Here is a 27,498-nt window from a genome sequence, read left to right as displayed (position 1 = left end):
TAACCGCTAAAATTTTTCTTTGTAATGAATGAACTATCAATAGCTAACTTTTAAGAAATCAGCATGTTATAGTCAAACATTAAGCTGTAGTATTTGATACTAACAGTTTATTTTGTATATTGGTACTAATGTGCACTTCCTAACGTCTGCCATCCATTTTCTAAGAAATCTTTATTTTTATTGGTGGCCTTAACTGTTTCGTTTATGTAACATATGAAAAAATAATTTTTATTTCTTTGTTTTCTTAGTTCATTCCTCATCGCATGAAGTTGTGCAGATAGAACTAGATGAAAATCCAGATTCCTATTACATTCAAAAAATAGTGAGATATATACTCAACACTTCTGTTAACAATGAAATAATTTAACTTTTTACGCATACAACATTAGTTTAACAGTTTTTATACGTGGTAAAAATGTTATCTGGTTCAAAAATTTGAGGGTTATTTTCTCACTGTATTAAAAAATTTAAAAAATCCACATTCAAATTGTTTTTGTTAAAAAAATGTATTGAATGTTTTTGATTTATTACAAAAATGTTTAATGTTTTTGAATTAGACTTAGCTTACACATTATTTTACTGTTATTTCACACTATTACTGCTAAATAATTAGTTAAAATTAATTTTTAAATTATACACAATTAACGAATTATTGTTTAAAATTGTATGGAAAAATAACTTTTTTTAGAACATGCAAAACTTGCGAATTATATTTCTGTATAATAATAATTTGATTGATTTGCTTATATTAAATGAAGTGTAATTCACGATCTACTTCAGTAAAATTACGGGTGAAAATTACATTTTTAATTCGACATAATTTACAAACTGTTGTTAGATAATTATCTGTTATTCCATATTTTTCTTGTTTAACCATAAAAAAAACTGTTTTGCCTTCAAAGTTGCTATCTCTTGTAAATACATAATTGTGTTTCCTAGACTTTTCCTTGGACTCTTAATAATGTAGTGAAGAATACGGAAAATGAAGAGGAAGAAGAGGAAAATATTGATTGGTGGGCCAGATTTTACATTTCAATGAACTTGTGCTTCTTGGTAAGCAGCGTTTTACAGCTTATGATTATAGTAATAAAATGAATGAGACGCGTAAATTCCACCGCAATACCTAAGATAAGACGGAATCAATGACTAAGTTCTTGACAAAAAAATTTCTCAATCTTCCGGCATAGTACAACTCAAATCCACATTTTTTCTGTTTTAAATTATTCCTAAACCTTCACTTTTTGATAGTACAATAAAGATGGCCCTAAAAATGTCTAAATCCATTGATGGTATACCATCATATTGCCTACTTAGTCTCAATTCAACGTTCCAAAACTTCAAAGAGAGAAAGAAAACGCTCCGACGTGTCACGAAATCAAATAGCAAAACCATATAGCAATGCTGGACACGACAGTCCAGGATGGGTTAAGGTTTTCCTTTTAAGGGATTTCCTAGCAATCTTCTGGCTAATGATGGATTGCCAGTTAGGATTCTAAAATCTCTGAATTCACATCTTTAAAATTCCAAAATAAAGTGGTTAGAAAAGGAGGAGTAGTATTTAGTGGCAAATTGTTATGTTCCTTCCTTACATAAAGTGGAAAAATCTTGAACTGCGCCACAAACAAACTGTTTTGAAAGTTCACTTGGCAGCTACGTCTGCTAAATGAATATAAGCTCTACCTACAGATAAGGTGAATCACCTCGTTTTCTAGATAAACAAATCGATCCGAAATTTTTTCCGCATCGCTACGTCTGCTAACGAAAATAAACTTCACCTACAGTTAGGCTCGTTTTCTAAACAAGCAAAACGTTCCGGAAGCTCTTTCAGATTACTATATACGTCAGTATGTTTTTATATACTTCTGCTATCAAAAATGAGCTCCGCCCACAGCTAAGGTGAATCTCCTCGTTTTCTAGATAAACAAACAAACCATTCTATAAGTTCACTCAGATCGCTACGTTTTCGAACTGAAATAATATAGATAAGGTAAATCACCTCTTTTTTAATAAACAAATGTACCGTTCTGTAAGTTCACTCTTATCGCTACGTCTGCTAATGAAAATAAGCTCCATCTACTCCTTCCGATATTTTTTTCCGAACGTCGTTGAACAGCCGATTCAATTTTGAGTTCAACTACCAATGTTAAAATCCGTTGTCTTGTAATTTCGATTTCCTGTTTTCTATATAAACAAACAAACCTTTCTGGAAGTACACTCAGATCGCTACGGCTGCTTCCAAAAATAATCAACGCCCACAGATAAGGTGAATCACCTCTTTTTCTAGATAAAAAAAAACCATTCTGGGAGCTCACCTGAACCGTTACGTGTACTAATGAAAATAAACTTCCCTTATAGATAGATCAGGTGAAAATTAAGGTGGTGCTACATATTAAGGGAGCATTACAAAACATTACTTACAGTTATATATTTTCTTTTATTATGCATTCATATCGTATTTAATTGGGTACATATGTTCTCTATCTCATCTAATTGATGAAATTTTGTTTCAGTCTGAAGAAACGCAGTCATTTGGTAAGTTCTTCATTTCTTATGTTTATTTATTGCGCCGAATATATAATTGAAGCGTTGTAGGGAGAAATCTAAATAAAAAAACCATTTTCTGCTTTTTTATTATGACTGCGGTTCTAAAAGACTTTTTTCTAATCAAGGGCCTAAGCCAGCTGCTCATAACCATGTGCCTGGCCCCTCAGATATATTTATTCCCCAGATGGATCAAAGTGCAAGAAAGTTATTTGCTGTAAAATACTGTAAAAGTCTTCTATAACGACAGTTCATAATAGCAAACAAAATTATCACTAAAGCGTGCTTGTTATTATAAGGAAACACAAATATTTAGTGATAAAGTAGCTATATTAATAATTAAAATATTAAATCGAAACTTTTTTCGTTTTTTCGATTCTGTTGCCTTCCGCCAGGCCAGCAAGCCTGTTTCGGAAACCAAGCAGAGGATTCATTTCCTGTTTTTCAGAGGCGCCACCTATGGCCGAGAATACGATTTCAGCCACACACACGTCACACCCCGTTTCACAGGATGGACTCATTCATTCATCCTCAGATCGTAATTTTAACCTGAACCAGAGAACGATCAATCTCTTATTCAGTACCTCCAATAGGTATTGGTTTGCTATGGGAACTTGGAGGAATTTGTCCTCCAAGATTTAACGTGCACCAGTCACCATCTTCAGCCAGCGTGATTCAAACTCCCGTTCTCACGAACACGAGTATAATGTCCTACCAACTAGCCTATCCCGGCCAATTTACTTCTTTACCTTCCTTCAGCTGCGCAAGGTTGATTCAGCCTTTCATTCTTTCAGTGGGTCGATAAAATGAGTACCATGCATACTGCGTACGGCATTCTGCGTACGACTGACCATCCAACCGGATCCTCTGCTCCTATGATCCAAGGCCCTAGTTCAAGAAAACTGAGATGTATGCAATAGGCCTTGACCATTTATGGGTTGTCGTGACACTGAGTTTAGTCCTTTTATAATAGACAACTATTTTGATTTAAAATACATATCTACCAAAGACAGTTTTTGTTTAAATATTGTAGACTGATAAATTGTCGCTACTAGGCCGGGATAGCCTGGTCGGTGGAGTGCCGGGCCCATGTCCAAGAATTCGTGGGTTCGGTCCCCGCCGGGCGAAGACCCCCTGTTTAGTAAATGGTGACTGATGCACGTTAAATCTGTTGAGTCTCAAAGTCCTCCATGTTCCCATAACAAATCAATACCTCTGGGGGTACTGATCCAGGAGTTTCCTTGTCTTCTGGATTGGTTCAAAATTACAAGGCTACGGCGTAGAGCATTAGTAGTCGTAAACCCAAAAATTGGGTCGGCTGTTCAACGGCGGTCGTAAAATAAAATAAAATTACCAAAACAGAGCCGCGATACAACTTAGGGGATAGAGCGTTCGCCTTCCAATAAGGTGAACCGGGGTTCGATCCCGGCGATGGCTGGTCGATACGAATTCTGTATCCGGCTTGCGCTGACAACAGTGCTGACGTGAAATATCCGCAGTGGTGGACGGATCATGGGTTGAAGTGGGCTGACCGTGGGATGTTCTCGTGGTCTTCCTCTCCGTGTGGAGCAAGTGCTGGTTGGTTCCATCAAAAAGCCCTCCACGGAGGCAAATTTCTCCCAATACTTGATCCAGGAGTTTCCTTGTCTTCCGGATTGGGTTCAAAATGACAAGGCTACGGAGTTGAACATGAGTAGCCGTAAACCCAAAAATTGGGTCGACTGTTCAACGACGGTTATAAAATAAAATAAAATAAAATATTGTAGACTGAATTATTTGGTTTAATACTTTAGGAAAAGCAAAAAAATTTTCAACAAGAATTTTTAAACAACAAGTTTTTAAATCTTAACAAGTTTTTGAAAGAAGAAAATGAAATGTACAATACTTTTAAAAAAAATCATTGACAATGATAACAGTGAATGTTGATTTTAACAATAATGTTGATTTTAACCATGATTACTTAATAATAATTAACATTAAGTAGTCATGAAGGAGAATAAAGAGCGTGATAGATGAAATTTAGGGAAAAGTTTCTATACAAATTATTTTAATTTTACTATAGACAGTTTTATATTTTTTCCAGATCGAAAATCAGGAGAGGGAATAACCAAAAAACCATTGGAATTAAACAAAGCTTCTAGACTATCATCTTTCAGTCAGCATGTTTTCAGAGTTGCAGCGTTAGATAATGGATTTCAAAAACCAATTTTAAATTCTCAAAATGCAAGAGCATTCACTGTAAGTAAAATTAAAAGGTAGAACATCACTATTGATTCTTTTTTTTCACCTTAATTTTTATTTCATACATCTATTTATTTATTTTGCAAGCTTCGACAGATATTGTCCTAAAAGAGATAAACTTGAACTTTATAGTATTGATCTAAGAAATCTTAAAAAATCAGTTTGTTAAGAAAATTCTTTGAAATTCTGAGTTTATTATTACTCTATATATGAAAATTGTAAACGCCTCATTCGCTGTTTTGGGTGTTTTTACATTTGTTACATTACATTTCGCTTTACATTACATTTTATAATGTTAAAGCTAAAGACAAATGCAAAAACTATAAGATTTAGAAGTTTGAAAATACGAAAGTGTGTCGAACCCATGACCTTTTGTACATGGGCCCAGTGTTCTACCAACCTGGCTATCCCGGCCTAAACTATATATTTCGCCAATCTCTTACATGCACATTATATTAACTCCGGATAGGGCTTCTATCATATCTTTGAACCATTTGTGGTCAAATATTTTGCCTCTATGTCTTTCTTATTGTTCCGTATTGTATTCGTTTACAACCGTCCTGCGGTCAGTATTTTTTGGATCTTCCTCTTTTTCAATTGCCTTGAGGGTGCCAATCAAAAACTTGTTTTGTTTTAATTTTTCAGGTTTATGTAGAACATTACCAATTAATTTTCATTTCCTTTTTTTTAAATTTCCAGATCAATTGGTTTCTGTCTTGCTAATTATCTCTGTCTTTAAATTAATTATCGTAGATAATTATCTTAATTATTAGATCTTAAATCTTATTTAACTAATTATCTTTATTACACTAGTTCTTTAAAAAAATTAACGCATGAGTGAAAGAAGAAATTTTATAAAAAATTTTTTTTTTTAATTTTTTGTATGCAAGCCTTATAAACAAACACTTTGTTTTTATTTTTTATAAATATGGCGAAATTTTAGTTAGCAGGTCTGCTTGTTAAATGAAGTTACACACGAGTTTTATTCTAATAGTGAATTTTGTTTAGGTGTATGATTGTGAATTGGAAAACGTGGCTGAATTCGGTGGACTCAAACAGTGGCTGCATTCATTTGATTTGAAGAGAGGGAAACGGTTTTCTCGTTTGAAGGACAACATTATTGCTATATTCAAAGTGAGAATTTCTTTAATATATAGCTGAGCTACGGAGCTAATATATAGCTACGGAGTTGAACATTAGAAGTCGTAAAATTGGGTTGGCTGTTCAACGACGGTTATAAAAAAAATACATAGCTGAAGTGATTTGCAGAAAATAAATGCTGGAGCTCACAGCTTTTACTAACCAGTAGCAAATTAGTTAAATTTGATCTGGGAGATTTTGCAAGATACAAGGAAAAATGAAATAACGGTCAATAGCTTTGATATATAATACTGAATATTGATTAATCAACAACACTGAATATTGATTTAAACAGAAAGCTTTCAAGATAAGAAATAAGGAGGCATTATATAAGGTCAACAAAGGCTCTTTATTTTGAGGAGTCTTAAAAATAGCAGAAGAATTCTTTTTATGTTGGAAGGAAGACAACTTAGCTGGTGGTAGTTCAGACATAATTTTTTTTAAACGTTAAGATAAAATGATATTGGTTTTTCTATTTTCTGTTTTAACACCAGAAAATAATAAAAATGTTTCCCACTTTGTCCTTTTTTGTATAATAATCCTCACTTAAACCGTAGAAAAATATGTTTCTTTTAAAGAAAGAAAAAATGCAGCTGGAGGCTAGTTATTTTCAGCTATAATTTTCGGCTATCATTTTGTAAACATCAAATTTTTACATTTTCCCTACAGTTTGAAGATAAAAAAATAAGATGTATTAGGCATTATATTGGCATTTTGGCGACTTGGAATCTTGTAATAGTGGACTTAGTCGTGAATGTCCCTTCGAGCTCTTATTATATTTATATTACTTATTATATTATTAACGATGCAGCATTTATCTAGGAAGGGTATTTTCTAATTACCACCCTCATTACATATATTTTTAATAATCCTCACCCAAAGGGAAGTCAATAGCACTTCAACATAAGGTGTGTAATAATATTTCAGTAATATAAATTCAAAACTAGCTTCTCAAATCGCAAATTAGCATAAGCACAGTGTTGGTGAAAGAATCTTTGCAATTGTAGTTGTATTAAAAAAGAAGTTTTAAATCTTTTATTTCCAAAATATAATCTGAGACACTATACATTTGTAAAAGCATTTCGTGTAACTTTTCTTCCAGATGATATTTAAGAACAATATTAAATACCTTAAAGTAAATTTTTAAAATATGTAGATTAAGAATCATTTTTAATTGACTGTCATTAAAAAAGGTATTTTTAAAATTCAATAACAATATTAAATTTCTTAAAGTAAATTTTTAAAATATGTAGCTTAAGAATCATTTTTAATTGACTGTCATTGAAAGAAGTATTTTTTAAATTCAATAACAATATTCAATAACAATATTAAATATCTTAAAGTAAATTTTTAAAATATGTAGCTTAAGAATCATTTTTAATTGACTGTCATTAAAAGAAGTATTTTTTAAATTCGATAACAATATTCAATAACAATATTAAATATCTTAAAGTAAATTTTTAAAATGTGTAGCTTAAGAATCATTTTTAATTGACTGTCATTAAAAAAAGTATTTTTTAAATTCAATAACAATATTCAATAACAATATTAAAGTAAATTTTTAAAATATGCAGCTTAAGAATAATTTTTAATTAACTTTTTTTGATGAAATTTTGGAACATAAATTATCTTGCTTCCGATAGTTTTAATAAGTTTTTTTTCAAGTTATTGAACTCTCATAATTTAATTAGTACTATAACTTATTATTCCAAAATTTAATTCGTGTGATAATTATCTGTTCTATAATTTGATGTCATAGTTAACCGTCCGATACTTTAATGTACGCTTCCTTGTTAGTAAACAAAATCTTCATTCTTGCCTTGCTATCGACGTTGTCACGATATTCATGTCGATTTATTAGATTTTAAATAAATTTTTTTTTAAAACCTCCCTATCAGTTTCCATAATTTATTATATTAAAAGCTTATATTAATGTTGAATTTTAGCATTTTTTTACATGCTATAGGATAATTTTCAGTTTGAATCAACGTAAATATGTAAAATAGACAAATAAAAAATAATAATAAAGTTTAGCATTTGACTGAAAATTCAAAGCTGACCAGAGGTTCGCTTATTGAATATTTGAGGAAGAGATATTTCTTCATCAGCTAAATTAAAATTTGTTGATGTATTGATATATATTTAATTTTTTATAAGTATTCCTATACCCACGGGAGATTGTGACACATCCTGCATGCAATATTTAAATTAGCATGCTCGTAAAATGTTTTAAGTCATCACTTTTTTTATATTTGTAGATACCAGGTGTGCCAAAAATACCTAAAAATTTTCAAAATCTAATTTGTTTAAAACAAATAGGGTAGAGTTGTTACGTTCTGCTTAGAAAGCATGTTTTTGTTCCAATTAAGATTCAAAGTTAGTTACTAAGTGAGACAACAGCTGGGGCTTCTAAATTCCGACTTGTTCAAATATTACAGTTCAAATGGCCTGACATGCCAAAAAAAAAATTTCTTTTAGAGTTTTGTTTTTCACTCAGAAGTGCCATGACCTAATGAACTTTGTAACTAATTTTAAAGCTTGTTAAGCAAAACATCTCATTTTTTGAGCAGAACACAGCAAACCGTATATTTTCTTTTTCCATTATTTTTTTAAGCTGCTTTTTGAAGAAGTCCGTAATTTTTGGAGCACTTGGTATTTTGCATGATAAGTTAGTGTATTTCTAATAAAATTTAATTTTTTTCATATTTTAGGGATGTTTTCGTGTCTATAAATTGCCTCTTCCACCTCGTGCTTTTGATTATGAATTAGGCTTACCTGGTACAGTAAATGGATTTTTCGAGAATGTGCCTTTAAACAATCCGGTTAAAGTTCTAGTTAGAGCTTACTTTATACAGGTCAGAAATCTACATGAATTTTTTTTTAACATGATCTGCTGCAGTATATTAAGTATGTGTTTTATGTAATCCAGTTAAGGTTCTCATTAGAGCTTAGTTAGTACAGGTCAGTAATCTTCATAAATATATTCAGATGAAGTATATCAATTATTTTTTTTAAATTTTATCCAGTTAAGGTTCTAATTAAAACTTTCTTTAAATGGATTAGTAACATGACTAAAATTTCTCATAACATGTTCCAATACAGTATATTAATTATATGTATTTAAGTTGACTAGGCTTCTAATCTGAGCTTAGTCAGTACAGGTCGCTAATCTGTATAAAAATGTTCTGATGCAGTATATTAAATATATTCTTTATATTTAATCCAGTTAAGTTTCAAATTAGAGTTTACAGGTCAATATTCTGCAAAGAAAATTTGGTTTAACATGTTCTGATAGAGTTTGTTAATTATATTCCTTTTATATTAAATTCGGTGAGGGTTCTAGTTAGAGTTTACTTCATACAGGTCAATAATCTGCAACGAAAATTCGTTTTAATATGTACTGATAGAGTATATTAACTATATTCCTTTAATATTTAATTCTGCAAGATTCTTATTAGACATAATACAAATCAGTAATCTGCATAAAATTATTCTGATACAGTATATTAAATATATTCGTTTTATCAACCCCTCGCTAGGTACCGGTTTCACAGTGAAACTAATTATTTTTTACAATACTAAATATAGTTTTTAATATGCAAAATGTAACATTATTTGAGCTCTTGTTACGTTGCTTTAGCTTTTTTCAACAAAAGATATTGTTTAAACTTTAAGTATATGAAAGAACAATATTTAACCAATTATTAAATTTTAATTTAAAAAATCCTAATTTCTGTCGTCGAAAGCCAGTTTTTTAAGACTTTTTAGAAAAAAATAACCTTGCAGTTGTTGGGATACCTCACTGTTAATTTTATACGAAATTAAAAAACAAATGAAATATTTTTGTTGCTAGTTTTTTTTAATGAATTTCGAATGTTTATTAGAATCAAAGGCAAAGGAAAAGAAATCAGTCAAATCTAGACTATAACAAATCTAGACTATTCAAATCTAAACAGAAAGATAATCGCGGAAAATACAATGCTATCAAAGAAAGTCTTTCTATTAATCACAAAAATTCAGTTTTATGAAGAAGAATGCAGAATTTCAATAAGATTAGTTTATAGTTCACGCCCACCGACAACAAAACCAGAGTATTATAGGAACAATTCCGTTTTTTATCGCTCACAGCTGCCAATGTATAATACAGAAAGTATTTATTCTTAATAGGAAAATCGCCTTTCATTTTTATTAAAAAAATTATTGTTATATAAAAATTAAAAAAAAATCAAGAAATTTTTTTAATGAAATTATTTTCCGAATTATATTCTAATATTTGAAAATGTTTCTTAAAAAATAAATAATTTTCAATTTCAAATTGAATTTAAAATTTTTTTAAAACGAATTTAAAATTTAATTTATAATTGCTAGTTGAATAAGTATGCTGTTTCATAGGAGAAACTTTTCATGGCAAACTTTTATTTCACCCCCATTGGTATTCCAAAATTTGAAGTTCAGTGAAAATTGAGTTCATCTAAACCGTGAAGCTTCAAATTAAATTCGAAATGCAAACTAATTGTGGCAAGATAACTTCCCCTTGGCGAAATTGTGTGTAATCCTGCCATTTATTTTCATTTTCATAATTTTAAAGCATTTTTTCAGCATTTGAAACTTCAGGGTTTGCCTAAACTCAGTTTCCACTGAACTTTAAATTTTATATTACTCATATAGGTGAAAGAGAATATTCCATGAAGGGTTTCTCCCACGCTATAGTGCTCGCTTAAGCAAACAAAGTAAGCAATTTCTAAAAAAAAAATTTAAAAAAAATCACTCGATGTTTGGAGCACCAGAAACTTTCGAACATCTTTCATATAAGGAAGCTTTATACGTATAAATGCTGATTGAAAACTGCATTTTTAGGCAATGGGCTTGCAGCCTTCGGACTTTACAAACACAACGGATGCCTACATAGTTTTACGAATGGAGAAACACAAGATAAGCAACAGGAGTCATTACGTCTCCAAACTTTTGAATCCAGTCTTCGGAGAGTAAGAATTTCAGTTTGCATTTGATAAAGCTTAAACCTATATTTCACAGTTCAAACGTTACTCATCTCAGTCAGTTTAAGTCCAAAGCCACTGTATACAATACAATTATTATCTCACCAATGGTCCTTGACAGTAAAAAATAATAATAAATAAAATTGCTTCAGTGTGGGGAATTTTCCGGGCAATGGTCCTTAACTTTAAAAAAATTATCAGTATTCGGAATGGCGGACAATGGCCCTTAACATTAAAAAGCATTAGTGTACGAAATAGCTTTCGACAATGGCCTTTAACCTTAAGGAAACATCAGTGTTTGGAATAGCCAGCAATGGTTCCTAGCCTTAAAAAAACATTAGTGTTCGCAATAGCATTTAACAGAGGCCCTTAACCTGAAAAAAGTGTACGGAATAGCAGACAATGACCTTTAACCTTAAAAAACATTAGTGTACGAGATGGCTATCATTAGTTTCCTAAATCGTCGCCAATAGCCCATTGTGTAGCCCTAGTGCGACGTAAATGAACTACAACTACAACAACAACCGTAAAAAAAAAAAAAAACATGAAGTAGGAAAGCCTAACTTCGATCAGTAAGCACAACACTGCTCTAGGGTTGTTTATTACTCTTTATTAAATTACTTAATACCTAATAATGTATTGCTTTATCAAAAATCCATGGTGGCCAAGAGAGTGGAGATGGCTGAAGGAGACAAATCGGGGCAATATAATTTTTCGTGTGTGAAATTAAGGGAGAGAATGTGCATTATAGTACTATTTTAGTGTTAACAATATAATTCTAGAAGTGTACTGTTGTCATACTTTAAAGGTGTTTCGAGTTTGTGGCCAGTTTTCCTGCTGAATCCATACTCAACATTCAAGTGTGTGACTGGGATCTTATGGGCTCGGATGATCTGATAGGAGAAACAACCATTGATTTGGAAAATAGATTCTACAGTAAACACCGCGCCACTTGCGGACTTCCTAGGTTTTATGAAAAGTAAGCATTTTTTTATGTCTTTGCATGATTCTTAAAATTGTTACTGGGATTATTAAAAAATGAACGACAATTTCAAAAATCAAACAAAGAATAATAAAAGATGATGCTGTCTCATTCTTAGAGTCCTATACTTAATATTTTTTTTCTTCACAAATTTATATATTAGTTAAGAAATTTGTCAACAGACTACGCTAGTGATTGGAAAAATAAAAAAACAATGGTTTCTACTGCACATTAAGCCATTCTAACTGATGCATTTTCTCGGGCGTCGAGTAATGTGTTCATTTTGAAAACAATGCTTTATACTTCTGCTCAGTTAACATCATCATCCTATGCCGAATCCCTCTATCTAATTTTTGAACTTACTGAGAAAAAACCTAATTTTCTAAACAGAATGCAGCAAACTGTACATTCGTATCTCCTGGCTCTTTTATTTTATTGATTTGTTTTTAAATCATCGGTCATTTTATGGACAACCAATTCTTTAAATTTGAATTACTAGATGAAAAGATTTTTTGCTCTTAATGAGAAGAAAATATACTGTGTCAGCTGCTCACTTTTTGTATTTTCTTAATTTAAAAACGTGTGATTCTTTATTCTCGAAATTGCCGTGAAGATATTGTTATACTTGCGAATGTAAATATATATATATATATATATATATATATATATATATATATATATATATATATATATATATATATATATATATATATATATATATATATATATATATATATATATATATATATATATATATATATATATATATATATATATATATATATATATATATATATATATATATATATAGATATATTATATATATAAATTCAATTTTCTGAATGGCAGTACGTTTGGATTGCGCTTACGTGAGGGTGAAACATGATTCGCTGAAACAATGATAAGGAAAAGGGTTAAAATGTGAAGAATAGTGAAATCGCGAAACCTTAAGACTATTCTTTTTGTTATAAAGAGCATAAAAATGAATTCAGACTGTTGTGTCATTAATAACCCATTAGTGTAGCTCTAATTTGACTTGATGGATCAAATCATTTAGTTGTTAACATTATATATGAAAAGAAATATATAAAATCTCTATTGAATTGAGCAACCTTACATGTTGCCATCAGAAGAAGTCATTGTATTTAATTATAAATAAATCTATAATCTGTATATGTATTGGATTTATGTTTACAGAGAAGGAGCGAATGCTTGGAGAGATGCTTTAACACCTTTAGAGATATTGAAAGTGCAATGCCAGCGGAACCAATTAAACGGACCTCACATACGAGACTGTGAAATTCGAATAGGAAATAGAATTTTCGAATTCGATAATGCATTGATGGGTAAAATTTGTTTGGTAGTTTTCTTGAGCGAAAATTGTGATTTCAAAACTTATTTTAATCAAAACATCCTTGTGAATATTATCTTCAGTAATAAATAACTTCCAGTATTTTTTGCAGCTTGCAATCTGGTTTAAAAAAATCTTTTTAAACTTAACAGCTAAAATAAGCTCACAGCATAAATATTTTCAATTAAATTTTATTGAAAGAAATTAAACCATTATTTTCAACAGAAAATTACCTTTAAAGATAGCTTGTTTAAAGTAAAATATACAGTGCGAAAAAAAATAAACAAAACATCCTTTTGATTTAATGATGGGATTTTTCTCATACTGGGACTCAATCTCAATGGCTCAAGGTTTAACCTCAAATTTGCTATTAATTGCAGCAAAGTACCTTGTTTTTTTAAACCTATTTCCGTTATTCAATTAATAGTTGGCTCTAATAATTTAGTATATTTGAGGTAGATTCTGTAAATCATTAAAGTTTGCACTTATTACCTGAAAATCCGACTATTGGAACAAAAGTTGCTCAAGATAATTTTTTTTAACCTTACGGTACAAAGATTTCTAACTATGTAATAAATGCGTCAAGCATTATTCCAATTACACAGTTTATTTATTTAAATGAGATGTAAATGTTTTACTGCCCAGTAATCCCATATGAAGTATAACCACACATTTAGTACAGGCTTGAAGAGAAGCTTCACGTTCGATCTCTTTTTTCACTCTAAACAGTTCAGCATTTCATCCTTTTAACTATGAAACAAAAGAATTTTTATTTTATTTTCACCCATTTAACTATGAAACAAAAGAATTTGTATTTTATTTTCACCCATTTAACTATGAAACAAAAGAATTTTTATTTTATTTTCACCCATTTAACTATGAAACAAAAGAATTTTTATTTTATTTTCACCCATTTAACTATGAAACAAAAGAATTTTTATTTTATTTTCACCCATTTAACTATGAAACAAAAGAATTTTTATTTTATTTTCACCCATTTAACTATGAAACAAAAGAATTTTTATTTTATTTTCACCCATTTAACTATGAAACAAAAGAATTTTTATTTTATTTTCACCCATTTAACTATGTAGCAAAAGAATTTTTATTTTATTTTCACCCATTTAACTATGAAGCAAAAGAATTTTTATTTTATTTTCAAGCATATTGTTCACTTAAAATCTCTTGGGATAATTCTTTTCTCTCTAACTACTATTTTAATATTACCGTGCACATTTGTATTATTAAGACATTAAATATAGCCATGTTTTTGATCAAGTTTTGCTGCGACAATGTGTATTTAAGCATAAAAAGGAATTACTTACAACAAAATATAGTTTAACAGGGCATGTTCTCACGGTCGTAGCGAAATCGCACTATAATGAAGTTCCAATTTGCTCCGAATTTAATTAGGGTATGAATTTTTTTCCTAACTTCGTCTCTTTTTTTTCTTCCTTACTTTAAATGCTAAAGTTATTTATATCTCAACCTCATAAACAATGTTTCATGTACAATGATTTTTTTAAAAATATCTTCTTGTATAGGTAAAGATGGGAATTTAGAAAACTTCGCTCTCTGCTTGCTTCACCGTTGGGGTGAAATATGTCCTAAGAACGGATGTCTAGTACCAGAGCATGTCGAGACACGTACATTATACCATCCAAAAAGATCGGGAAAGTCACAGGTATGTTTCACTTCCTCCTCTATCGAATACAGTATTTTTTATTACAGTATTAATAATATTTTTCCCCGAGATTAAGAGAACGTGTATAGCTCAGTATAAATTAGAGCACCCCTGACATTATAGGACAAAATTTGGAAAATTTTATTACCGGCAAGTAGCCAATAATAACAATTAGATTTCATGCGGTTAAACTGTCAATTCTCAACTATTGATCTTATTAATGTAAAAGCATTCCTTTTGAAGCATTTCTCAAAAATATAGTAAACATTCCGGGGTTTATTTCTAAAATGTTGAAAAATTTCCTTGACCAATCCAGGTAGGTTTGTTGAAAATTTAAGTATTGTATTTAACTTTTTCAACTAATAAAATTTAGGTTCTGAGTTCTTGAACCAATAGTACAACATAAATTTGTGTTTATTAACAAACATAAAATTTATTCGTTACAAAATAAATCTTGAATAATTATAATCATAAGGATGAACTTATACTAATTTGATTATTTTATTCATTAAAATGTGTTCGAATGATTTCGTTGGTTGATTGTTGTAGGGACGATTGCTGATGTGGTTGGATATGTTTGCCGAAGATCAGACTCCATCTTCGGATCCCAGAGAGGTAGCCAAACGCAGACCAGACAGGTGATGTCAACCCCAAAGCTTTGCAATATTTTCTTTCTTTGCTTTATTTTTAATTAAAAAGAAATCAATAAAGTTTATTTAGGTAAAAAATAGTGTGTAAGCATCATAGAAACTGCAGACACTGTTCTTTAGTGATGTTGTTTCGAAAGCCACTTGCCAATACTAGTGAGCCTGCTTGGTGAAACCTAGCGAATTTAAGACAGAGGGTACGTTTCTCGTTTTTCAATGGTGCCATCTATAGCTAAGGACATGGCTTCTGCCACACACACGTCACAGCGCGTTTGCAGGGTGGACTCATTCATACATCCATTCATTCATCCAGAGATCGCAATTTTGACTTGAACCAGAGATCTATTAATCTCCGATTAAGTACCTTCAGAGGTATGGTGTACTATGGGAACATGGAGGACTTTGTGACTCGACAGATTTAACGTGCACCAGTAATCATTTTCTACACGGGAAGTCATCGCCGGCGTAGACAAAACTCTCGACTTCTTGGACATGGGCCTAACACTTAACCAACCAGGCTATCGTGGCTCTTTAGTGCTCCATCCATAAAAAGAGACGCTAGTCATTAATGGATTAATAGCACAAAATTGCCCGAAAAGATTATTCTACGTTTCAAAGTAAATTAAGAAATATTACCTGTTTTACGAAAGAAATTAAAAAATGTTAATCAAAATAGTAACTTTGCCTTTTTTTATTATCTTTTTCTAGTTATGAACTGCGAGTCATAATTTGGAACACAGATTCTGTGAAACTAGCTGATGACGCTTTTTTAACAGGAGAAAAAATGTCAGATATCTATGTTAAAGGGTATGTTTTCTTTCAGTATTTGAATAGGATTATTTGAGTATTAAAAATCTCTACATAAGTGTTCTTAGCTTCAATATTAACATCAAACAAACACGGTAATCAGTGAAGGTATACAATGTCAGCGACTCTCTAAAACACATTATAAGCCTAAGAGATCAAGATACTTTTTTTTCAATGATGATGAAAAAGTGGGTGTCTCAAATTATTTAAAAAAAAAAAATAGAAGAAATAGAATTAAAAAATAGACCTAAGAAAAAATTAAAGCCTTGTAATGTTAGATGTTGCATGGACATGATAACCATGAAAGCCTCCCAAAGTTAGTCTGATCTAACCCATGATCAATCAACCGCTGAGTAATTTATGTTGCTGTGATCGGTATGAGCTGGAAGCAAACTTCTGTCTTTGTGTTAAATAAGAAATATATAGTGAAAAAATTGAAATGATTGTGAAAGAATATAGAATGTACTAAATACTTATTATTTAAGACTTATTACCTTTACTTAAGAGAATTTTATCGTAAAAGACTAGGCTTATCGAAATAGACTTACTCGAAATAGAATGGAAATAACAGTAGCTAAAGTAAACAAGTGCCGCGTTTTAATTACCAATCAGAATCGAGATACCCACATTACGTCACTTGCAGGTATCCCATCACATGTTCTGATGCTTTTTTCCCCTACATATTTTCAATTCGAAAAAAAAACATATTTACACATCTTTTCATTCTATTACACTCATGTCCATAAATTAAGGATAATTCAGAATCACACAGAAATCAAACTCTAAAATTAAAATTTCACCTGTAGAATTATCACACTCATCCTGAAGAAGAATATGAAAATTACAGGAAACCACAAGATGACGCTGGTAGTACGTCACAATGACGAGAGTGTAAGAGAGGGGTATATAAGGAATGGTGGCAAAGAAGTAAAATTGTTCACAAGCGCTTTAAAAGCCTTTCAGTGCAATAACCGCATAGTTATGGCACAAAGGAAGCATTTGGATGATTTTTTACGTGTCAGAATCATCGGACGACTGTTATGTGGACGTACCCAGCTGGAAGTATCCGAGGAACTTGGAATCACCCAGAGTGTCATCTCCAGGCTTTGGCAACAATTCAAAGATGATGGTAATGTGAGTAGACGTTACAGCACAGGTCGCCCCCGAGTTACAACGCCGAATGAAGACGCCGTATTTGGCAGTTACTGCCAAAAGAAATAGACGGAGCACAGCATCAGATCTGTCTTGTCAGCTCTCTTCAGCTACCGGTACGACAGTTTCAAGGCAGACCGTGTACAGACGCTTAGGACACATTGGTCTATATGCTCGTATGCCTGTCAGATGTGTTCCACTTACCGCAACTCACTGTCACCTGCGATTAGCCTGGAGTAGAGAGCATGCATTGTGGACACCGCAACAGTGGTCTTGTGTGATGTTTTCCGACGAGTCCAGGTTTAGTTTGCAGTCTGATTCTCGCCGGACTTTCATATGGAGAGCACCTGGTACCCGTTACCACCAAGACAACACCATTGAACGACACCGTTACGGTGGTGCAGGAGAGCTCGTTTGGGGAGGAATTATTCTTGGTTCCAGAACTGACCTGCATGTTCAGAGTGTAACGAAGACAAGCCACATCTATAGGGATGTCATTCTGGAACAACATATACGTTTGTTTCGGGGTGCCATGGGTGCTGAATTTCTTTTTATGGACGACAACGTCCGTCCTCACCGTGCAAACATTGTAGACGAATGCCTTCAATCGGAGGATATCACCCGTATGGATTGGCCAGCATACTCACCGGACTTGAATCCAATAGAGCATGTGTGGGATATGCTTGACCGACGAATTGCAGCCCGTCAACCCCCTCCCACCCGTCTACCAGACTTTCGGAGGGCATTGCTTGATGAGTGGTGTAATATTCCCCAAGATCAGATTGATAATTTGATACTCAGCATGCCTAAGCGCTGTACGGCCTGTATTGCATCGTCCGGGAGACATACTCCGTATTAACCATCATAATAACCATGTTATACTGTTTTTTGTAAATAGGTTCTTTTTTGAAATTTGCTCCAGGGAGTAAAAATTGCAATTTTTATTAATTATGTCAAACATATAGCATCTTTTTTGCTCTTTACCTTTTGTTTAATACATAGACTTTACAAATAAGTCAAATTTGTTTGGCTTCTGTCTCTTTCTGTGCCTGAACTTCATTATCCTTAATTTATGGACATGAGTGTAAAATGCATGTTAAACATAAAATATTGCTATTTTAGGTGGCTGACTGGAAAAGATGTTCAAACAACAGACGTTCATTACAGGTAAACAAATGAAGTGCCCAAAAAATAAAAAAACAGAAAATCGTAATAACTTTTGATCCAGTTATAAGATTTTTGCTTTTCACAACGCAAACTTAACATTTAAAAAGATTCCTTTTAATATTCTACTTAATATTTATTTTCCCAGTTGAGTAATTTTAAAATTTCATTTCGCAAAAACTATCCCACTTATTTTTTTGAAATTTTGTATCTTACTTTGCTAAATTACATTCTTTAAAATGATGTAAAAATTGTCTACCTTATAATTCCAAATTTCTTCGATTATTATCAAATAAAATAGTAAAAAATAATAAATATTTGCTAAAAGTTATTTTTTTCATGGAATTATCTCTAAATGTACGAATTTTATAATTGTGGACAAAAGTGTTTCAATTCGCTTAAATAGTTCTCGAGATGTGGCGAAATATGCAAAAAGTAAAAATAGTATTAAAGGATCCGAACTTAGGACCTTCTTTCCTGATCAAACTGTTGGGACCATATTTCCTAGACTGTGGCTAACCTCTAGATTTTGGGAGTCATACATCCGAATCCGTCCAAAAAGAAAGGTATATTTATTAAGAGGAAGTACGTTTTTGTGTCTGATTTTGTAACTTAAAATATCGGCTGAGCTAATTAATTAACATGTTTGAGGTAACTCATTTGAACCATTAAGATTGAGTGAAGATCCCATCATTAGACCAAAAGTCTTTCAGTGTGGTTTGTTTTTTATTTAGCGCATATATTATATATTACACTTTCGGTACAAATAGAAAAAAGAATAAAACTTTTTATTTTTTTTTAAATTTAGGAAATGGGAAAAGTATGGCACCTAACCAAAATGGAACAAAAAATATAATATTTGAAATAAATTTTTTAAATGTGCTGCCTCAGCCATGTCTAAATAAAATGCATAGTATCTTGCTGTTGTTGTTGATGTTGTTACTTTACGTCGCACTAGAGCTGCACAATGGGCTATTGGCGACGGTCTGGGAAACATCCTGGAGGATGATCCGAAGACATGCCATCACAATTTTGATCCTCTGCGGAAGGGATGGCACCCCCGCTTCGGTAGCCCGACGACCTGCGCGCGAAGTCGAGCACTTCACGGTAGCACAGTTTAACGAGGACCAATACCGCACACCCTTGGTCCCTACGCAGACTGATCCAAGTGGTCACCCACCCGCACACTGACCGCAGCTAGTGATGCTTGACTTCGGTGATCTGCTGGGAACCGTGTCTTAACGATCAGTCCACTGCGGGACCATAGTATCTTGCATTTACCTGGACCCTAAATAGGAAACGAAAGATAGGGAAACTCAGACTTTCAATTTAGAACAATTTAAAACGAGGAAGGGATCTCTTGGTGGGAAAAGACAAATTCTGTTGCTAAGGGCAGGAGATTTTATATGCTCAATAGTATAAAGGAGGTTAAGTAAGTAAATGCCGTATTAAATGATCTGCGATTTGCTAACTAAAGTTTTTCTTCGGTCCCTGAATGGCGTGGTTAATTTTCATTGTCGTTAACTAATTGGTGAGGATAAATATAATTTGCAATTGATGGTAGTTATTGGTTATAGAGGCCATGTGCTGACGGCTGCATTTCCGAGTTTTTGCATATACGAACATTGGTTCCTATAATAGATAAGTGTCGGCTTTTAACATCACATTTTACTGTAAAAAATACCGATATTTAGTTATATATCACGATATTTTTCTAGTTTGATAACTTTATATTATTTTTCCATCAGTCAAAAGTTTCGTTACCCTAATAAAATTAATCATTTCTCACAATAATAGTATGTTCAATGATTATCGCTACGTATAATATTTTATTTTATTATCGTCATTGAACAGCCGATCCAATTTTTGGGTTTACGACTACTAGTGTTCAACTCCGTAGTCTTGAAACTTTGAAACCAATCCAGAAGACAAGGGAACTGCTGGATCAAGTATTGGGAGAAATTTTGCCTTCGTGGAGGACTTTTTTGATGGAACTAACCCTCATTTCCGTTACATGGAGAAGAAGACCACGAGAGCCTCCCACGGTTAGCCTGACAGCAAGAGGACTCTAACCCATGATCTATCTAGCACTGAGGATATTTCATGTCAGAGCTGTGGTCGATGCAAGCCGGATGCGAATTCGTCTCTACCAGCCATCACAGGGATTCGAACCCGGTTCACTTCATCGAATGCGAACGCTCTTTGATCTGTTACGTCATCAATAATGATCACGATATTTTCGTATTCGAAATAGGCTGCCACCATTTAGATGGCTATATTGCTGTATTTGATATACTTAAGTGTATTAGTGGTCACTTGTGCCCGTGTAAATTAAAATTAGGCAATGTTATGGCTGCAAACTTGGCTTCAGAGTCCTTATAATCGATAAGTACACAATTAATTAAATGTTTATTCTTAGATCTTTGACTGGAGAGGGTAACTTTAATTGGCGCTTCATTTTCCCCTTCGATTACCTTGCCACCGAGCGACAAATAATGGTGATGAGAAAGATGCACGTCCTGTCAATAGATGAGACTGAGTACAAGTTGGCAGCTTACCTTCATCTGGAGGCATGGGATGCTGATCGTTTCTCATCTGATGACCCTCTAGGTAAGTTCTAAATTAATCATCTGCTTATTCCATGAACTATGCGGCGAATGTTCATCAATTAAGAACAAAAAAGAGCAATTAAAAATAGAACAAGTTTGAGGTTTATTAAGAAAATAAATAAAAACTATTAGTATCTCTATATGGTATTTCCTGTTGTATCTATCTCGTAGTATATAGTGCATCGATATTTCACGATTAACGAAAGTCTGACTTTATTATGGGTTGCCAATCACAAAATCAATACAATTTACTTGGTCTATAATGATAACTAAGAGGGAAAAAAACACACTGAAACTTTACTTTATTAATTCAAATTGGAAAAGCGCACAAGGCATCTGAAACCAAATTTGTATTATATAAACTATAAATAAGACATAAATTCTTAATAATTAAAAAAATTATTATTAAAATTAATTATTAAGAATTTATGTCTTATTTATAGTTTATTATGGGTTGATAAATCGACCTCAGATTTTCGTAAAACTATGGAAGTTCCAAAAGTCGACTTATACACTGGCAGACATCTTTACTTTTTTATAGTTTCTCTTATTTGGACTAACAATTTTAATTTAAAATACTTATCGAGAAGTAGACTGTTTTTGCCAACAGATTGTAGATTGAATTACAAATCTCTGTACTTTATGAAAGGCAAAAATGTCTTCGACAAGGATGTTTGAACTACAAGTTTTCAAAACGTAGTAAGTTTTCTCTGGGAAAAATGGAATGAAATGCTGCTGTTTTCTTCATTCTTTTGACGTCATTAATGACAGCGAATGTTGATTTCAATGGCAAATTGTTAAGAAGAGAAACAAGGAGGTATGACAGGTATGAGGTCAGCAAAAGGTGTATTCCTCTGAAGTGCACTGTAGATTTTCCAAATATAGCGGAAGAACTTTAATTTTGTTTGGAAGTAGATAATTTAGCTAGTGGTGCTTTATAAAAACGTTTTCCATTTAAATTTTTATATATATAATAATATTGCTCTCTCAAATAGCAGAAAAATGCAGTTCCCGAAATGATTTTATCGTTTAACGCGGAAGGCTTGTAAAGTTTCACTTATTATATCCATAAAGATTTTCGTATCTTTGATATTAGTATTTTGACGATGACTTGAAAACTTACCGTAATAGCTGACTCCTCGTAATGTGGCTTTAAGAGCTTTACTTATTATTTTGTTTTGCTTTAATTTAGGAGCCCTGACCATCAATTTGAATCGTGTTCCTAGAGGTGCAAGGACCGCGAAGTTGTGCAATCTCTCGATACTTCAGGACGCTACTACTCCCAAAGTGTCACTCTTTAAACAAAAACGTGTTAAAGGATGGTGGCCACTGACAGAATCACTCAGAGATGGTAAAAGGGAACAAACGGTAAGCATTTCTTTGTTTCAAGAATGGTTAAAGCTTATAGAAAATTAATATACACTCGCATGTTTTGAGTAAAAAGGTTCACTATATTGTCATTATTTAGAGTGTAAATATTTTATTCGAATATTTATTAATGGCTGTTTGATAGTAAAAGTATATTACAAATTATATACCTAGAAACATAAAAACATTCCGCCCTTCACAGATTCTTTAAACCACCGCATCCCTGATGCGTATATTTTTCGCGGGGAGATGATAAAAGCGAATGAAAAGATGAAATGATGCAGTTTAGATGTTATGGGCAATGTAATTAATCAGTTAGTATTAATAATAGCTGGTTATAATTGATAATAATTTAGTAAGTCAGTTAAAGTATCTAGGAATATATCCCGGGCAGTGGAAATTAACTTTACAAAAATTGTCAGTGTAGGGTATATCAGGCGAATATATACCGGTAATGGTACTTATTTTTTAAAAAAAACATCAATTTGATGCTTCTCATGTTGGCAGAGCATGCGCAGTGGATGGTTAATGAATGTAGCAACTCATATGATGAAAACTTGTAGACTGATAAATTTTTTTTGTTGTTAAATGCAGTACCATCTCTATACAGCACACAACGGAAAAAATAATTACTTATAATAACAACATAAACATATAAGGGTAACATCGTACATCAGCCGGATACAACGTCATAGTTACGTGAATTATTTAAGTGACTTATTGAAGTGACCACTATTTTCAACAATGCGTACCTTTTATACAAATTAAGAAATGACACGTCCATGTCACCCATGTTCTCTGTAAAAGAAAATATACCGGTTGCCAGCTCACGATCGAAACTTTATTCTGTTAATTCAATATGCTCAGAGGTGTAACGTACCACTCCAACAGTATGGTATACTGGGCTCTATTTTACAATTCACCAGCCTTTAACTTATGTATTTGTGTTCGCGTGTTAATGATAACTATTACAGAACGCCCTGCATAATTATGTGATATTTATATTTTTTAGGGTAAAATTGAAATAGAACTCCTTCTTCTTACGGCTGAAGAAGCACAAAACTCCCCTGCTGGTCTAGGCAGAAAGGAACCCGACGCACTACCAGAGCCCAAGTAAATATTGATTATTTTGTAATTAATCCTTCTTTAAGAAATACAGAAATCAATAACAATAGATTCACAATCTTTTCTTTACTAGTCTTTTAAAAATCTCTAACTATAGATTTTTTTTATGTTAAAACATTACCATTATTTTAACTTTTTTGATTTTTCACCCTCATTGGCACAGCCAAGGAGTTTTAAGAGTATAAAATCCCACCCAGAAATCAGACCCATTAATTAAATAAAACAGTTACTGATTGATCGATCAGAAATTAAATTTTATTCATAAAAAACTGCAACATTTTTGAATAGCGGACAACTCGTAATATGCCGAACTCTTTATATTGAACTTTTACTGTTCTCTGTTTTTATACGATACTTTACTTTTTTTGCAATAAGTATTCTAGAGACATGCGTTAAAATTATTGATTAAATAAACTAATTATTGATTTAATTAACAGGTAAATTAACTAATTGGGGTTGCTGATAATAGTACCTACAGTTTGATTAAATAAATGTCTGTTTTATTGTTTTTTTCCAGGCGACCTGAAACTTCTTTCATCAACTTCGTACATCCACTGAAAACCTTTCGTTATGCTTTCTGGAAGCGATACAAGTGGGGGACGGTAAAATTTTTAATAATTGGCACTTTAATTCTTCTTATTGTACTTTTTTTCTTTGCTATTCCGGGATATGCTGTCAAAAGACTCCTTGGAGTCTGAATGCTTTCTTATTAAAAGTACTTTACTCACGTAAGTTGTTGTTTGATAATTGACGTTCTGCATATTAATTCCGTCCCTTAAACATTAATTTAGGACCTCTAATACGCACATATATGTATGTTTTTACCTTGTGCTTGCATCGTTAAAGGGCAGTCATTCTAAAACAGACTCGGTGGCTGCTCAAAATTATGTCAGCATATTTTTGACAAATTTTGACCACCCTATTACCCCCTTTTCAGCAAAAAATAAGCAAATGTCGGACTCCTCCCATGTTTACGTAAGAAAATCGTTTCAACCAAGGGCGCCGGCAGAATAATATAAAAAGGGGTGCAACCCTTTAACAAACTACCCCCCCCCAAAAAAAAAGAAAAAGTGAAAATATTCTGTTATTACATTTTGTTTTATTATTACATATACTTTCATCTGTTAATTTTTTTAAGATACATTTCTTCATTGTTAGCAAGATATTTTTAAAAAAATACGAATTTCTTGTACTTGCAAATTTTGCCACTAGAAACTGTACTGATGGCGCTGGCATAGCCACTGACTTTGAAACACAAATAACTACAAACAGTAGTTTCGTATACTAACATGTTTGTGCACGCTTAACATTGGTATTTATTGTGTTGATGAAGTTTTACAGTTGCGAGAAGTCAGTTTGTGTTCTACACCTTTGTTAAACTAAATAACTTATAGAAAATATAATGTTATTTATATTTCATTAAATGAAATTTGAAAATATGGCTCAGTGAGAGAACAATCAATTTCTCAGTCTCAGAACAATCAATTTCAACGTTGAATATTTTACAGTGATATTTTAAATACATCAACATTATATTTTTATTATATTGATATTACATTTGTATTTTCGGTTATTTCATTTAACTTATAATCGGAGCAAAAATAAATATAGAACTCTTTTGAAAAATGATTTAAAATTTTCTTTATATCGAATTTTTTTTATTTACTGTGACTTCATAGCTTAAAAGTTGGGGAAAAGATTCAGTTGAAAATTATTTATTTAATATTATTTTTTTTTTGTTAAATAAAATTAAATGCGTTCGGTTATTTTAAATTTATTACATTTCTGATAAAAAATAGATAAAAAAAAGTTTTTCTATAACTTATTGGCAATTTCTACTGATTTATCATTTACTTTAACTAAAACTCTTCATAGAAAATGTAGAAAAAACTTTACAAAATGCTTATTATTAATTATATTAAATGAAGGTCGTAGTTTTATTAGTTTGAACCGTTGTAGCTTTGGGAAAGCAGTTTTTTGAAAACATATATTTAAAATTGTTGTAGAAAAAGTACTAGATTGCGCTTTACTTTATCGCTCCATTTAAGATACATATTCTATGAATTATTCCAATATATGTTATATTTATTTTCAAATTGTGGGATAGCTTGATTGGCTGGGTGCTGGACTCACGTTCATGAGAACAGGAGTTCAAATCCAGCTGGCTGAAAACTCCCCGTGTAGTAAATAGTGACTGGTACATGCTAAATTTGTCGGTTCATAAAGTCCTCCATGTTCCAATAACAAATTAAACCTCTAAGCGTACTGAATTGGAGATGGATCGTTCTCTGGTTCAGGTCAAAATTACGATCTGAGGACAGAGCCGGATTATTTATTTATGCCGGATTATTATTAGCCGGATTATTTAACTTTCGTAGGCCCTAGGCATAGCCGTTTCAGTGCCCTCCCCTCCTTCCCCCACTCCTCCCCTCTCTTCAAAATATATGCTAAAATTTTCTTGCATATTTTTTTTTACATTTTTATTAATATGGATTTTAATTTACGAATTTGTTTATCGAACTTTATCTGCAATACCGACATATTGCCGATATTGCTTTTGGTATCGATAATACCGTTATGATTAGTTCGATAGATAACTATGTAAACACTTCACGTCAACAATACAACAACAAACCAGCAAAGAAAACAGTGAAATTGATAGTGAGATTAATTACAAGAAATATTTATACTGCAAATAGCTTCATAGTTTTCATGATACTACTATGATAACTAAGTCTATCATAGTAGTATCATGAAAACTAGCGCCATTTTAGATGTATTAATTCAGAAATGACTAAAAGGCGTAAAGCTTACAGTGATTTGTACGATAATTTCGGTTTTCTTGTTCACAAAAATTTGTCAGAATCTGAGATTAAACTAAAAGCGCAAAATTTGGTGAAAATTTGCTCATTCGATTTAGAGGAAAACTTTGTACATGAATTTTTACTATTTTCAAATTTTTATGAACATAAATCTGCACAAGAAATGTTGAAGGCTCAAATTAAAGATAAACTTGTGAATACTTTTCCTAACGTTCACATTGCATTAAGAATATATTTGTCGATTCTTGGATCAAATGCAGAAGGAGAAAGATCTTTCTCCAGATTAAAATTGATCAAAAATTATTTGCGTTCAGCAATGAATTAAGATCGTTTGGCATCGCTCGCACTTATGTCTATTGAATACGACATTTTGCGTAGTTTGGAATTCGCCTGGTCCAGAAATTCTATTATTTTTTAGGTTGGGTTCCAAATTACAAAATTTTTAACATTTGTTGTCTTAAACTCAAAACTGGGTAGTCTGTCCAACGCTGGTTATAAAATATTTTGCCTAATGTTATGAAACCTTAAACTTAATTTTTCAAATATTAGGCTTGAAGCATTTCGAGGAATTTTTTTTTTTGTTTTTTTGTTTTTTTGAAGTTGCTAGTTTTGCTGAAGTTCATATTTCTTTTATTGACTGCGCATACCAATCGTCGAATGCAATGGTTAATTTATGACAATTATTTTTTAAACAACTTTTATGTCCTCAAAATGAAATAAACTATTTTTCCTTAAAACAATTAGGTACCAAATTTAAAAAAGAATCGAGCTAAGCAATTTTAAGATTTATTAATTTAAAGCTGCCGTTTTACAGAAATTAAGCTTTTTCAATGATTTCCTACAATAAAGTATTCACTTCTGAATTTAT

General features: G+C 31.9%; 1 protein-coding gene across 1 annotated transcript in view; it reads left to right on the top strand.

The window, feature by feature from the left end:
* The window catches only part of LOC107446254 (otoferlin), a 28,074-nt gene extending 3,544 nt beyond the window's left edge, over nt 1-24,530 (top strand). Inside the window, exons 3-19 of the mRNA XM_043052279.2 lie at nt 249-322; nt 940-1,053; nt 2,511-2,532; nt 4,625-4,779; nt 5,791-5,916; nt 8,634-8,777; nt 10,780-10,907; nt 11,728-11,898; nt 13,099-13,247; nt 14,797-14,936; nt 15,486-15,574; nt 16,292-16,390; nt 18,665-18,709; nt 21,126-21,316; nt 22,508-22,683; nt 23,696-23,796; nt 24,326-24,530. Coding sequence (XP_042908213.2) covers nt 249-322; nt 940-1,053; nt 2,511-2,532; nt 4,625-4,779; nt 5,791-5,916; nt 8,634-8,777; nt 10,780-10,907; nt 11,728-11,898; nt 13,099-13,247; nt 14,797-14,936; nt 15,486-15,574; nt 16,292-16,390; nt 18,665-18,709; nt 21,126-21,316; nt 22,508-22,683; nt 23,696-23,796; nt 24,326-24,506 — 2,105 coding nt within the window. The 3' untranslated portion in view covers nt 24,507-24,530. The remainder of the gene's footprint in view (nt 1-248; nt 323-939; nt 1,054-2,510; nt 2,533-4,624; nt 4,780-5,790; nt 5,917-8,633; nt 8,778-10,779; nt 10,908-11,727; nt 11,899-13,098; nt 13,248-14,796; nt 14,937-15,485; nt 15,575-16,291; nt 16,391-18,664; nt 18,710-21,125; nt 21,317-22,507; nt 22,684-23,695; nt 23,797-24,325) is intronic.
* The last annotated feature ends 2,968 nt before the right edge of the window (nt 24,531-27,498 follow it).

This window comes from Parasteatoda tepidariorum, chromosome 4 (assembly GCF_982258835.1).
Source record: "Parasteatoda tepidariorum strain Cologne lab strain chromosome 4, Ptep-v5.0, whole genome shotgun sequence".
NCBI lineage: Eukaryota > Metazoa > Arthropoda > Arachnida > Araneae > Theridiidae > Parasteatoda > Parasteatoda tepidariorum.
This window is presented reverse-complemented; position numbering and strand designations above follow the sequence as displayed.